This window comes from Vulpes vulpes, chromosome 12 (genome assembly GCF_048418805.1).
Source record: "Vulpes vulpes isolate BD-2025 chromosome 12, VulVul3, whole genome shotgun sequence".
Classification (NCBI taxonomy): Eukaryota; Metazoa; Chordata; class Mammalia; order Carnivora; family Canidae; genus Vulpes; species Vulpes vulpes.
This window is the reverse complement of record NC_132791.1, coordinates 147,490,359-147,506,419: the sequence shown is the minus strand read 5'-3', so window position 1 is coordinate 147,506,419 and position 16,061 is coordinate 147,490,359. Positions and strand designations below refer to the sequence as shown.

The window sequence follows — 16,061 nt, the reverse complement described above, 5'->3', positions numbered from 1 at the left end:
CTGTGGGTATGTGTGTGTGTCCCCAGCTTGCTCTTTTTTAGGGAAGAAACTCAAATTCTGTCTCCACCCCTAGTGGGGCTTGAGTTGCCCAAGCAGTCTGATGGGATGGAAAGAGCTAGGTTTTGGAGTCAGGTCTAGATTAGACCTTCAGATCACCCATGCTACCTTGGGCAAGTCACTTAACCTCTCTGATCCTACATCTCCTCATTATAAAGCAATGATAATGATTCTTGCTTTGTGGGGTTACTGAGCCGGTGGGTACTGAAGCCTCCGGTGTATTGTAGGATTCTAAATAGTCTATCTGTGCTCACTACTGTATTGGCCTATTGGCTCACTTGGACTTTGTGCTCAGCTGAGCCTGAGAATTGGCTGCTAGTGCCAGAGGCTTTGGGCACAATGTACAGCCAGCTCACTGAGAGATCATGGGGCCAGTCGGTGCCTCTCTCAGTTGTAATTTCCTCATTGTGGTAATTAATGCTTCTTTCCTACTTGCCACATTGTTAGAGAATGCGTGACTGAGTGACCTGAAAAGCATTATACAAAAATTGTTACTATTATAAAAAGAATTGTAATAACATTGATGAACATTTTTAGTGCTTCCCTTTTTGCCCAGCACTAGCTTAAGTGCTTCCCATGCGTCACCCGATTTAATTTTAATCCTCTAACAGTTTTGCCTGTTAGAGTCCTACTTATTATTCCTATATCTCAGTTAAACTGAGGTACCCAGAAGTTGAGTAACTTGCCTAAGTTCTCTCAGATGATTGGGGGCAGACCCAGGATTCAAACCCAGTCAGTCAAGTTCCAGAACCTGCCTCATAGAATATTAATCACTATGCTTATGTTGGCATTGCTATTTCTGTGTTTCTTTCCTACAGAGAGGGTATATAGTTAGCCATTCTCTGGGTAGGAGATGGAGCTGGGAAGCCATGGTGACAGCTCCATAAAGCCACCTGCTAATTGGTCTCTCTACTCTGTGGGCATACCTCAAACGTCTTAGGAACACATGTGCTTGTATCTATGAACAAAAAACATTCACAGATAGAGTATATATGGATAGAGCTTACAGAAACAAGTTCAGAGATAAAGATCAGAATATCAATGGAAAGAAGCAAGACTTTAGCAAAATAATTTATGGGCTCATGATTGTGTTGTGAAGGATAATTATTCATTGGTTTAAGTGGGATGAAAAGTGTCATTATAATAGCACAGTGAGTGATAGTAATACTTAATCTGTTTTCTAACACTCACATAAGATGAATGTCATTCACATGTGTGACATACTCCTGTGGGGCTGCCTAGACTTTCACATCTCTCCCTAATCATTTTGTGGAAACTTAAGGTAAATAGTGAAACATTTATTTTTGGCATTTATGAGAGCATTGTATAGGAATTTGAGTGCTTAAATTAGGCATGCAGGTCTCTTCAAAAAAAGTTCATTTCTTTTTAAATTTTAAATTTCCATTGAAGTCAACAAATTTACTGTGTCCGCCGGTGTTGTACAATATAGTATCTACTAGCTACATATGGCTGTTTAAATTTGAATTTAAAAATTCAAAAAAAAAATAATAAAATAAAATAAAAATAAAAATTCAGGGACGCCTGGGTGGCTCAGTGGTTGAACATCTGCATTCAGCCCAGGGTGTGATCCCAGAGTCCCAGGATCGAGTCCTACATGGGGCTCCTCACGGGGAGCCTGCTTCTCTCTCTGCCTGTGTCTCTGCCTCTCTCTCTGTGGCTCTCATGAATAAATAAATACAATCTTTTTTTAAAAAATCTAAAAATTCAGTTCTTCAGTTGCTCTAGTTACATATCATGTGCTCGGAAGCTCACCTGTTTCTAGTGGCTACCATTTAGACAATGCAGATTATAGAACATTTCCATCGTTACAGAAATTTCTGTTGCACAACGCTGCTAGACAGTAGGATACACTAAAGATATAGTGATGACCAAAACATTCCAGATGCCTGCACTTATGGGCTAATAGTCCTGCAGAGAGGACAGCAGCTTAACAAGCCATCCCAGATGGAGGGAAGGACGGAAGGCACTGGGAGGGTATGGCAGGGGAGATGAAAGGGTGGTCAAGGAAAATGAAGTCAAAGAAACCTCCTTATCTGTAAACAAAAGACCGATTTAAAAAAAAATGGTGAACCTAATTTTTTAAATAGGAAATTATTTTCTCTGTAACTGGATTCTGCAACTAATATTAATATGAGGTTTAATACATATTATTGAAGAATAAGCTTAAATAAAATGTATTTCATTATTAAAATGTTTAAGAAATTTCTAAAAAAGCAAAATGTACATACAGTATGATTACATTTATATGCAATTCTAGAACAGACAAAATTAGTCTATGATGATAGAAATCAGAACTGCAGTTGCCTAGAATGGAGATGGGGGTGGAGGTGGAAGCAATGTTCGACTACAGAGGATCTTAGGGGTACTTTCTAGGATGTTCAGGATGTTCTCTATCTAATAAGGGCATTGGTTGTATAGATATATGCATTTGTTGGTACTTAGAGAACTATATAACTTAAGATTGGTACATTTCCTAAAATATGAATTATATCTCAATTAAAAGTAGAATTATATATTGTAACATATTAATGATTGATGTGAGTAACATTATAAATATATTCATTGCCTCATTACTTTGTCTGCCAGAGACCTCCATCCATATCCTTTATATCATCACTGGTGGGAAAATTTTCAGCATCCTTCCTGATCTTGTGCCATGTGGATATAAATATGTTGCTCCTACTTTTCCAGTCTTTCATGCTTTCTTTCGTATCAAAAGTGGACAAACTGGAAGGATCTTTGCCAGAACGTTAAGGATGTGTCATTTTGGGGTGAAAAGATTTGAGGTGAATTTTGCTGCTTTTTCTTCACAGTATCGTTTGAGTCTGTAACAAGGACTGTGTGTCTTTCTTATGCTTTGAAACACAAAATCTCATTCTGTCTTGCCATATAGGGTACATTTACTCATCTATAGGTTGCCATATAGTCACTTGAAAACTTTGAGTTGGGGCAGCTCAGCAGTTGAGTGTCTGCCTTTGGCTCAGGTTGTGATCCCCGGGCGGGGTCTTGGGATCAAGCGCCACATTGGGCCTTCTGCAGGACGCCTGCTTCTCCTTCTGCCTGTGTCTCTGCCTCTCTCTGTGTGTCTCATGAATAAATAAATAAAGTTTTAAACGATAGCTAGTAACAAGTATCCTCATAAGTAGCAGGATCTGTGGGTGATTGCTCAGTAGTCATGGGTTCTCAGTAAATGTATAATTTCATACCTTGTCTGTCTCCACTATGTCTCTCCCATACAGTCACTCTGTGGTCCTGGGGCACATTGGAGTGGATTTGGGTTGCTTGGAGGTACTCACTAGCAGTCTGCCCCTCTCACATGCCTCCTTCACCCTGTGCTCACAGATTCTTACCTGACCCTCGATGAACCGATGAATAACATCACCACATCCCTGGGGCAGACAGCTGAACTGCACTGCAAAGTCTCTGGGAACCCACCTCCCACCATCCGCTGGTTCAAAAATGATGCACCTGTGGTCCAGGAGCCCCGGAGGATCTCCTTTCGGGCAACCAACTATGGCTCTAGGCTACGGATCAGAAACCTGGACACCACAGACACAGGCTACTTCCAGTGTGTGGCAACAAATGGCAAGAAGGTGGTTTCCACCACTGGGGTCTTGTTCGTCAAGTTTGGTAAGCCACCCTCTGTGGGGGATGGCCTTTGGCCCCCAGCATCCCTGGGGGGTGAGGAGGGAGGGAATGGGCACATACTGAGAATGTACTATGTGCCCAGAAACTGGTACAGTTTCCAAAGCTGGTACACTTGCATCCATTTTACAAGTAAAGAAACCAAAGCCAGTAGTTAATATCATGTGCAGGATTGCCCAGCTAGTAAATAGCAGAGCAGAAGTGGGGTCCAGATTTGTCAGACTCCACAGCCCTACTCTAAACCAAAACCACCATGCAAGGGAGAGAGAAGATGAGGTCTCCAGCATGTATGCCTCTTTTCCATCCAGCTGCCAACCAAGACCCCTGCTTTTCAACCAGTGTGCTTCTGTAACCACTCAGCCTCCTGCTGCAAACTCCGCACAGCAGGAGGATCCCTACTCTAGTGACTCATTTGTCAGCACTTGTCCTAGCATTTCCCAGGCCCTGAGCTATGGGGTGGTATAGGCAGGTTCTCGCTGGTATGTTTTCTTGTAGAGGTGTTTTTGGGGAACTGAAACAAAATAATAAATCTCAGAAAAATAAATATCACCTGAAGTGGTTGAGAACTTCCATCTGTAATGGTTTGTACCCACGCTCACCCTCCAATAACCCAACCTGACTGTTGCTTTTCCTTTCACTTCTCCAGGCCCGCCTCCCACCGCAAGTCCAGGATCCTCGTAAGTATTTTTATCTCCCTACTTGTCACTTCTAAGTGTTTCTCCAGAGGTTTTTAGGGCAAAGGCAATGGTGTCCTCTGCGTGGGCCAAAGACTATTAACAGATTTCAGTCCATTTTACCCTACCTTCATTCCATTTGGCCTTTTCTCTGATATGAAGATTCACAAGAGACCAGCACTGACAGTAATCTCAAGTGTGGTCTTGTTGACTCTGAACACGTTGAAAGCAAAAGTCTACTTACGTTTTCTATTTTAAAATCAATCTAACATTTACAACAATGGATTTGGTCAAATCAAACAAAAAAGTGCTAGGTTAGGCCTGTAGCCTAAAAGGATCTCTTTTGTGTTTCTGCAAGCATTGCATTCCTGATGCTCTAGTTATTGAATAGGCCAACAGCTAGGCAATCACTTTATTTTTATTCCCTTTAAAAAACTCAGAGATAGAAGTTCCGACTCACATAGGGCAGGGAAGAAAGTCCTGTGCCAGAACTGAGAGTTACATGGCTTTGATTCATTTTGGGTCCTTTGTTATTGGAGTCTAAAGATCTCATTTCTTAAACTAATGCTCTTTGTGATGCATTTGTCTTTTACTCTGGCTAAGGAGTTCTCTTCCTTCACTGTAGGAGCATCCACTTGGGGCATTTTTTTAATATATGTTTTTATTTGGGGGATAAGAGCCATTTATTAAAACCCTTGCTCTGCAATAAAATATATTCCATATTTTGTAGACTTCTGAAGTAGAATTCACTGGGCTCGACCACGAGAGCATCAGAATGTCTGACCTAGACTATACCCATGGCAAATATAACAGCCACTGAATTTGCTCTAATCCCCTCTGTGCCACTTAATTACAGTGTGGGATATTGTAATATATTTGTGTGTGCCTGGAGGGCCCAGTGGCCCACAGTCCCATTAATAAAACAGGTAATGGGTAAAAATAAACATTGGCCTTCAGCCACCCTGTTCTGCTATTTTGTCAGCTGATTAAAGGCAACTATAAAAGAGCCTTTAAAATCACCCAAGTGCTAATTGTGTTCTACTTATCTAGGTAGAAAATGTTGATTGATCTTAAAACAGGTCAGAAATTTGGTCATTCCGCTTTGCATTCTTGAAGTTAATTTTTCTTTCTTTTTTTTAATGATCTCACTATTGGTCGATATGTGGAATCCTTTTGAAGTCTTTAAACAAAGATGAAAATGAAAACTTTCGTTACTTGCTATAAAACTGCTTCCCACCCTGGTGCCTTATTTGTTCTTGTTAATCTGTGTTTCAAATGTGGTAGATAATCTGCAGCCAAGTTGGATGAATGCAGTTTGCTAATCTGCCTTGACTATGAAGCACTGGGCTGTTGAAGTTTGACTGTTGTATTTGCATCAGAGAATTACTTTTTTATTATCAAAATCATTTTTAAATACTTCTATGTCCTTCCTGCTTGAAATTTTCATTCTTCCTTAGCTACCATCTCTCTGCTGAGCCCACTCTGAGTCTCTCATGGTTTGTAATTTTATACAAAGATACTATATGGCTTTTGTGAATTGAAGTCTACAGAGAGGATGTGGATATCCTTAAAGATGCTCAGTCACAGCTAAAAGTATCCTTTGATGTCAGACTCCTCTGTTTCATGTTAGCTCTCTGATTATCCATCAGATTAGTCAGCAAGAGCACAAAATGTACAGAGAGTTGCCAGGTTTGCTTGGAGAGAGCTACAGTAAGATACAATTTAAGTTAGAGGGGCACCTGGGTGGCCCAGTGGTTGAGCATCTGCCTTTGGCTCAGAGCGTGATTCCAGGGTCCTGGGATTGAGTCCCGCATCAGGCTCCCCATAGGGAACCTGCTTCTCCTTCTCCTTTTGCCTATGTCTCTGCCTCTCTTTCTGAGTCTTTTATGAATAAATAAATACAATCTTAAAAAAAAAAAAAAGAAGTTGGAAATCCAGTGGGGCTTTTTGCAGCTCAGTCTTCACCCTCCTTGTTTAGGCATTGATGGTGGTGCTTTCCTTTTCTTTTTTTAAAGATTTATTTATTTACTTTAGAGAGAGAGCACGCACACACACACATGTGCAGTATGGGGTGGGGGGCAGAGGGAGAGGGAGGGAGAGAATCTCAAGGAGACTCCCTGCTGAGCACAGAACCCCAGGCAGAGCTCAATTTCAGGAACCTGCAATCATGACCTGAACTGAAATCAAGAGTTGGCAGTTTAAACAACTGAGCCACCCAGGCGCCCCACCAGTTGGTGTTTTGATGCACTTTTTTCTCTTTCCCTTAGAAACTGGTGACCTGTCCTACTTTTTCCCTTTTCTTTACTGCTACCACTTAAGCCTGTTCCTAAGAGTTCTCTAACCAAGACTAATTCCCAGATAGAATGCTAATCTCCTTTCCCTATCCTCATAGCCCCCAACAAGCAGGCAAACCTGCCACAAGAGGAGACTTAGAGGGGCACCGGGGTGGCTCAGTTGGTTTAAGCCACCAGGGTGGCTCAGTTGTCTGCCTTCGACTCAGGTCAAGATCCGGGGTTCTGGAATCGAGCCCAGTGTCAGGCTTCCTGCTCAGCAGCAAGTCTGCTTCTACCTCTCCTTCTGCCCCCTGGCTCCTGCTCTCTCTCTCACTCAAATAAATAAATAAAATCTTAAAAAAGAGAGAGAGAGAGAGAACCAGTGGAATCTAGCAAAATGATAGCCACTGTGAATTCCACAGCTTTGAGGATTGCTCTGCAAGCATTTTCTCAGGTTGCGCATTATTTTTTCCAAGGTCAGAGTGTAACATTCCTCTGCTTACTTGAGGGTGGCAGAGCAGAATTAATGCAAAAGAAAAAGAATACAGTGCAAGTCCACGGCACAGCCCTAACGTCTAAAACAGTGAAATGTATTAAATTTAGGAAACCTGGTGAGAGACAAGTGCCATTTAAGACCACAGAGCTACATAATCCCTGATTGAGAAGGACTTGTAAGGGTCCTTGAGACAATGACCCAGGAAGGCAAAGGTGATGAGACACTTGTCACTGCCTCTAGGGACTATATCAGGTTTCCACATGAAGCTCACAGAATGGCATTTTAGGATGTAGTAGGAGCAAGTCTGAGATGTTAGTTTGGCTTCTGTTCATAGCTTCAGGCTTTATTGCTTCTATCATTGCAGGGTCCTGGCCCACCCCTAACAATTATAGGGCCTGGGGCATGAGTACAAGTGGAGACCCACATACCGAGCGTCTAAATATTTAGAAGTTATAAATCAAGCTAGCAAACTGTTAAATGAAATAGGATCTGTCCTCCACATTGACAAGTAAACCTTCATAATGACAAAATCAAAAAATACTTATAAAGTTATGGTTTGAAAAAAAAAAAAGAAAAAAAAAAGTTATGGTTTGTATGTGACTAAAAGCCAAGAATTATCAAAAATGACTACTTTAATCATTATTATGCTTGTCTGGGTGTTCTGTTCATGGCCAGAGATACTGTATACATATTTATGTATGTATACATACATATACATATGTATATATGATTCATAGATTGCTATATATTAGTTCCATTAAAATTTTTATTGCCAATAAAATAAAATAAAATAAATTTTTTTTATTGCCTTCAGTTCAGCAAAATGACTACCTCTGTTGTTTTACACAGATTTTTTACACAAGATTTTTAGCATGTATTCTTTTGACAACAGTGCCAAATTAGACAAACTTTCTTGAGTTATTATAATTTTTACTTTTTAAAACTAATTTTAATTTGAAGAAACTGTACTACCTTGAGCCAGTAACAGCTATAATGATCAATGAAATTCCTAAAGCAATAGTTTGATTTGCTAACAATTATAGCAGATAAACTAAGAACTTTATTTTTCATATTCAAACATAATAATGAGGTCATGTGATAAATAATCACATAATATTGCACATATTATGAAATATAATAATATAATAATTAACCTGCATTAGTATATATTATATATGTTATTATATGTTATTATACAACATATTATATATGGGGTCATAATCACATAGTATTATACAATACATTACAAAATATTATAGTATTATGTATATTGTTATAAAATGTATAATATGATTTTGTATAAATCAGCATCCTGCTTCACATTATCCTATACATGCACAAATTTAAGAACAATATGAATTGCTTAATATATTAGTTTTCTACAGCTGCTATAACAAAGAATATTGAATTGATTTAACCAACAGAAAGTTATTATCTCACAGTTCTAGAAGCTAGAAGTCCTAGATCAAGATGTTGGCAGGGTTGGTTCTTTCTGAAAGCTGTGAGGAGGGTTACTTTCTTCTTCTGGTGACTTGCCATAATTCTTTGGCTTGTTGATACATCATCTTGATTTCTGCCATGTTAGTTACATGGCATTCTCCCTCCATTGTGCACATATCCAAATTTCCCCTTTTTCTAATGACATCAGTCATATTTTATTAGGACCCATCCCAATGACCTCATTTTAATTTAATTACCTCTGTAAAGGCCCTATTTCCAAATAAGGTCACATTTTGAGGTCCTGGGGATTAGGACTTCAACATACGAATTTTGAGGGAACACAGTTCAACTCATAACACTGAGTATTGCAGAGTATCTCAGCCATAAGAATATAATCTTACAAATATTATTATTTTTTTAAAGATTTATTTATTTATTAGAGAGAGGGAGAATGGAGGAGGGGTAGAGGGAAAGGGAGAGAGAGAATCCAAAGCAGACTTCCCTCTGAGTGCAAAGCCTGACACAGGGCTTGATCCCGTGATCTATGAGATCATGACCTGAGCTGAAACCAAGAGTTGGATGGATGCTTAACCAGCTGAGCCACCCAGGCACCCCAATCTTGCAAACATTATTTTAATTTGTAAGAACTTTCAGAATATAGAGAAATGCAAAGAAACAAGAAAATGGATGCTTGGCAATATTGGGAATGTTACTTTGTTGTGCAAGAATACACTGAGGAAGAATTTGACAAGTTGATTATCTTTTCTTTTACTGAAGTGCCTTTGCTGCTGCAGTCTTTCCTGGGTTCTAAGCAGTGTCCATCTCCTCCACTGGCAGTTATATAACACGCAGATCTTCATAGTATAGAATCACACTTGCCTTCTATTCTAAGAACATAGGGCAAGAGATGTAGGGAAGTGATCCCTGGGGCCAGATTAGTGTTTGTCACAAGAGTGGGTGTTCAAAGTTTTGGTTACACTATGCCAGTACCAAGTGCCAGTCTCAAGAGGCAAAGGACTCCATGGGTATATGAAACTGATTTTTGGTGTATTTTTTGTAAGTAGGTCCAGCGCAGGGGCCCTTCTTTTTTTTTTTTTTAAATAACTGTTTTACTGGTATATAGTTCACATACCATAAAATTGACCATTTTAAGGTATAAAACCTAGTGTTTTTAGTATATTCACAGAGTTGTATAACCCTAACTGCTATCTTATTTTAGAACATTCTCACCATCTCATAAAGAAACTCCTCTCATCCCCTGATAACCTTTAATCTATTTTATGTCTATGAATTTGCCTATTCTAGATATTTCATATAAATAGAGTCATATACTATTTGTCCTTTTGTGTCTGGCCTCTCTCACTTAGCATTATGGTTTTGGGATTTATTCATCTTACAGCATGTATCAACACTTCATCCTTTTTTATGCCAAGTGAAGACATAAACTGACCATCACATTCTTTTTTTTTTAAGATTTTATTTATTTATTCATGAGAGACACACACAGAGAAAGAGAGAGAGGCAGAGACACAGGCAGAGGGAAAAGCAGGTTCCCTACCAGGGGCCTGATGTGGGACTCCATCCTGGAACTCCAGGATCATGCCCTGAGCCAAAGGCAGACACTCAACTGCTGAGCCACCCAGGCATCAGTGATCATCACATTCTGTGACGTTATCCTTGACCTTCTTTTTCACGATGCAGGGGGTGAGGGGTGAGGGGTTGCTGTTCTGGGGCCCATTGCATTTTCATATGAACTTTAGGGTCAGTTTGTTAATTTCTGCCTAAAAGCCAGCTAGGGCTTTGATAAGGATTGCAATGAATCTGTAGATTAATTTGGGGGATATTGCCATCTTAACATTAAATCTTCCAATCCATGAATTCAGGTTGTCTTTCCATTTATTAAATTTCTTTCAATGATGTTTTATAGATTTCAATATTCAAGACTTTCTTCTTTTTTCTTCAACTTCTTTTCTTTCTTTCTTTCTTTCTTTCTTTCTTTCTTTCTTTCTTTTCTTCTTTCTTCTCTCTCTGTCTCTCTCTCTCTCTCTCTCTCTTACTTTTTTAAGAGGGAGAGAGCTGAGGGAGGGGCAAAGGGAGAGAGAGAGAGAGAGAGAGAATCTTAAGCAGGCTTCATGCCCAGCACAGAGTCCAATACAGGGCTCAATCTCACAATGCTGAGATATGACCTGAACCAAAATCAGGAGTCAGATGCTTACCCAACTTAGCCACCTAGGTGTCCCATCTGTTAAATTTATTTCTAATATTTTATTAGAATATTTATTTTATTAGAATTTATTTTATTTTTATTTATTTTTTATTTTATTAGAATATTTATTTTGTGCTATTGAAAATTGAACTGGTTTTTTAAATTTCATTTTTAGATTGTTCATTGATACTCTATAGAGCTAAACTTGATTTTTGTGTATTGATCTTGTATTCTATGATGTAGCTGAGCTCATTTATTTGCTCTAATAGTTTTTTTGTAGATTTCTTATAATTTTCTCTCGATAAGATCATGTCACCTGCAAATAGAAATTATTTTACTTTTTCCTTTTCAATGTGTATGATTTTTTTTTCCTTCCTAATTACTGTGACTAGAAACTTTAGTACAATGTTAAATAGAAGCAGCAAGAATGGACATTCTGGACTTTTTCCTTATTCTAAAAGGAAAACTTTTATGATGCTAGCTGTGGGGTTTTTTTTTTTTTAATGTCTTTAGCAGATTGAGGAAGTTTTATTCTTATTGTGTGATTTTTTTAATTTTGAGTTTCAAAAGAGTGTTGGATTTTGTCAAATGCTGTTTCTCTATTGAGATGATCACATTTTAAAGACTTTTATTATATTAATGTAATCTACTACATTGATTTTAAACCAAGCTCACATGCCTAGAATAATTTCCATTTGGTCATAGTCTAATAATTGTTTTTTATGTGATACTAGATTCAGTTTGCTAGTATTTTGTTGAAGAATTTTGTGTCTGTGTTTATAAAAGATTTTGGTTTGTACTTGTGAGTCTTGGTCTAGTTCTGATATCAGGATAATTCAGGTCTCTTAGAATGAGTTGGAAAGTATTCTCTTGTCTTCTATTTTGTTAAGAGTTTGTGAAGGATTTGTGTAGAATTCTCCAAAAGTTTGTGGTAGAACTTCCCAGTAAAGCCACTGGTCATGAACTTCTTTTGTGGGAAGTTTCAAAATTACTAATTTGACTTCTTTACTTGTAGGTCTATTCAGATTTTCTTTTTCTTCTTGAGTCAATTCTGGTAATTTGTGTCTTTCTAAGAATTTATCTATTTCATCTGGATTGTCTAAGTCATTGGCATATAATTGTTCATAATTTCCCTTATTATTTCTTCAACTTCATATAAAATCAGTAGTGATATCCCTTTTTTCATTTCTGATTTCAGTGATTTATGTCTCTTTCTTTTCTTTCTTTCTTTCTTTCTTTCTTTCTTTCTTTCTTTCTTTCTTTTCTTCTTCTTCTTCTTCTTCTTCTTCTTCTTCTTCTTCTTCCTTCCTTCCTTCCTTCCTTCCTTCCTTCCTTCCTTCCTTCCTTCCTTTCTTTTTTCTTTTTTTCTTTTTTCTTTTTTTCTTTCTTTCTTTCTTTCTTTCTTTCTTTCTTTCTTTCTTTTCTGGTCAGATTACCTAGTGTAGCTAAAGGTTATTCAATTTTGTTGATCTTTTCAATAACTACCTTTTATTGAAAACTAGACGTGTGTGTGTGTGTGTGTGTGTGTATAGTTGACACACCATTACATTAGTTTCAGGTGTACAACGTAGTGATTCAAGAAGTTTATAGATTTTGCTATGCCCCAAGTGTAGCTACCATACTGTCACCTATATATAATGCTATTGTAATATCATTAACTATATTCCTTATGCTGTGCCTTTTATTCCCATTATGTATTCATTCCATAACTGGAAGATGGTAGCTTCCACTTACCTTCACCCATTTTACCTCTGTCCCCACCCTCTTCCCCCTGGCAGCAATCAACAATCAGTTTGTTCTCTGCATTTATAGGTCTGATTCTGCTTTTTGTTTGTTGTTGTTGTTTTTAGATTCCATATATGAGTGAAATCATATGGTATTTGCCTTTCTCAGTCTGACTTATCCTATTTAATATTATACTCTCTAGGTCCATCCATATTGTTGCAAGATCTTAACCTTTTTATGGCTGTGTGATATTTCATATATGTATACCACTTCTTCCTTATCCATTTGTCTTTCAGTGGATGCTTAGATTGCTTCCACATCATGGCTATTGTAAATAATGCTGCAGTAAGCATAAGGGTGCATATATGTTTTAAAATTAGCGTTTTAATCTTCTTTGGGTAAATACCCAGTAGTGGAAGTACTATATCATATGGTAATTATATTTTTAAGTTTTTGAAGAGCCTCCACACTGTTTTCCACAGTGGCTGCACCAATTTGCATTCCCACCAACAGTGTATAAGGGTTCCTTTCCCTCCACATCCTTGCGAACATTTGTTATTTCTTGTCCTTTTGATGTTAACCATTTTAACAGGTGTGAGGTAATATCTCATTGTGATTTTGATTTGCATTTCTCTGATAATTAATGATATTAAGCATCTTTTCATGTGTCTATTGGTCATCTATATGTCTTCTTTGGAAAAATATCTTCAGCCCATTTTTTTAATTGGACTATTTTAATTGGTATTTTGGTGTTGAGTTGTATAAGTTTTTTATATATTTTGGATATTTACCCCTTATCAGATTTTTTGCACATATATTCTCCCACTCAGTAGGCTGTCTTTTTGTTCTGTTAACCATTCCTTCACTGTGCAAGAGCTTTTTGTTTTGATATAGTCCCAACAGTTTACCTTTGCATTTGTTTCTCTTGTCTGAAGAGGCATGTCTAGAAAAACGTTACTATAGCGAATGTCAGAGAAATTACTTCCTATATTCTCTTCTAGAATTTTCATGGTTTCAGGTCTCATATTGGGGTCTTTAATCCATTCTGAGTTATTTATTTATGTGTATGGTGTTAAAAAAGTGATCCACTTTCATTCTATTACATACAGCTGTCCAGTTTTTCCAGCACCATTTATTGAAGAGACTGTCTTCCCCCATTGCATATTCTTGCCTCCTTTGTCATAGATGGATTGACAATATAAACATAAGTTTATTTTGGGGTTCTCTATTCTCTTCTCTTGATCTGTGTCTGTTTTTGTGCCATGCCGCACTGTTTTGATTACTACAACTTTGTGGCATATTTTGAAATCTGGAATTGTGATACCTCTAGCTTTGTTTTCCTTTACTAAGATTACTTTAACTTTTGGTGGTCTTTTGTGTGAAAATTGGACATTTAAATAATGTAATGTGGCAACACAAATTAGATTACCTCTCCTCTGATGCCGTGTGTTGTTGTTGTTTAGTGACTATCCTAGAATAATTCTGTATATCTATTTTCCCTATCATATAGGACTACTGAAGTCATTGCTTAGTTAGCTTACTGATCAGCTAAGATAAGACAAAAATTTCCTTAAACTACTGAGTCTCCTACTCTTTTCTGGGGGTGGGGGGGGGTAGGGGAGGGGCTCTGGATGTGTTTCAGGGGATTCCTTCAGCATTCCCATAATTTTTAACACTGCCTTTGCTTCCATTTCATGCTCATGCAGAGTATTACCTAGCCAGAGGTGAGGATTAGGACTTTCTCAGGTCTTTCCTGGGCATGCACGTAGTCCCTCACATGAACACATCCTTCTATCTCTCCAGAAATATGTCAGAGATTTTCAAAGCCCCCGGTGAACATCTTGTTCCTTAAATCTTCCCTTTGAGCTTTTGAGCTTTCTGGCCAGGCTCCTGTTTTTCCCAGCTCCTATTGCTACCCCAGGCAACTATGAGTTTTTTTCAACAAATATCCTGAGGCTAGGGCTTTTCCCACTGAGAAGTTCTGAATCTACAAATAAAGACAAGAGTTGTAAATAGGACTTTCCAGAATGCTGCTAGACAGGTCAAATGGAGCCAATTCTCTAGAGATGGGGATTTTGAGGCATTCCAATCCCCTCTGCCTCCTCCAGTGACTGCTAGGGCTGTTGGTTTTCACAGCTGCTGTGGTGGTAGAGCTGCTGGTTTTCAAGGTTACCACAGAACTCAGAAGGGGGAAACGAGAATAGAGCATGTTAAAAATCCACAGAACTCTGTTTTAACCAAATTTTCGCTTTTTTTCTTGAATAAATGCTCCTCAGAGTGTTGCAAGCCTTTGGCTAATTTCCAGAGTTCTGCAAATGTTAATTTTCACGATATTTTTCTGGTGTTCTCATTGCATTAGTGGAAGAACAGATTTTTAGTAGTCCTTACTGTCCTTCCATATTTCTGGCCTCTCTCTCCTCTATGTCCAAGGACAATACTAAGGGTGGGTGCTGTCTTAGAAGTCCTTTGAGGCCCAAGGACATTGTTCCCTTTGACAGCCTCCCTTTGTTGAATTCCTTCCTCAAAACAAAGCAGTGTGCTGGGAATCTTTACAAACATCACCTCCTTGTTCTCCAGGGAACAGCTCTCCAGGGAAGGTGTTTTGATCCCCATATTATCAAAGATGCTCCACAAACACTAAATGGCTTGGACTTAGTTCATATTTTAAGTTATTCAATTTTAGTATTGTGGGGTCATTAAATTGAGTGAAGGGAGCACCATATTCTATGACTCATGATTGCTTTAGGTCTTCTCCTGGTGAATATCCAGATCTAATCCCACAAACACTAAGCATCAATTCAGTTCAACAAACATTTATTAATTACCTATAAAATGCCAGGCGCTTGTCCAACCTCTGTGGAAACTCCAAAAACTAAATTTCACCCTCAAACTACTTACCCAGTATCCTGGGGCCACAGAAATGGGCCTTCCATAGCCTCAGTAAGTGCTTTTAACCAGCCACCCACTCTTCTCCATCTTCCTACCACATCCTCCTCTAAGCCACCATCATATCTCATTTAAAATCGTGTAACAAACTAAATTTGTAGCACAAATTTATGTCCTTCCACCCTTGCTTCCTATAGGGTATTTCTTATCACAGAAACCAGAGTGAGCTTTGAAAAATACCTTCTGCCCTCCTAAGCCCTCTTCCCTGCTCTGGACTTTTCATTTGGTATAGATTCCCAATTCCTTGCCCTGGCCTGAAGGCTCCCTGCCTATCCCTGTGACTGTCCCTTGTTCTACTCCCACCTTGATCGTTCAATTTCAGTGCTCCTTGAATACTCCAGGCTTGTTCTTCAGGCCAGAGGATTTTTGTGCTAAGGGTCCTTCCTGCCTGGAGGGCTTTGTTCTAAGATCTTTGCATGACTCAATCTCTCTTGCTATTCACTTCTCACCTGAAATGTCACTTCCTGAGAAATGACCCTGAATCTACCTTAGCTCCCAGTCACTTTTATCATATAACCCTGTTTCATTTATATCATGGTAGTTATCACTATGATAGAGGCTGCTTTTAGGCATCAGGC

At 38.5% G+C, this 16,061-nt stretch overlaps 1 protein-coding gene across 1 annotated transcript in view; it reads left to right on the top strand.

Moving 5' to 3' along the window:
- The window catches only part of ROR1 (receptor tyrosine kinase like orphan receptor 1), a 400,859-nt gene that overhangs the window by 260,917 nt on the left and 123,881 nt on the right, over positions 1 to 16,061 (top strand). Inside the window, exons 3-4 of the mRNA XM_072730721.1 lie at positions 3,421 to 3,708; positions 4,370 to 4,400. Coding sequence (XP_072586822.1) covers positions 3,421 to 3,708; positions 4,370 to 4,400 — 319 coding nt within the window. The remainder of the gene's footprint in view (positions 1 to 3,420; positions 3,709 to 4,369; positions 4,401 to 16,061) is intronic.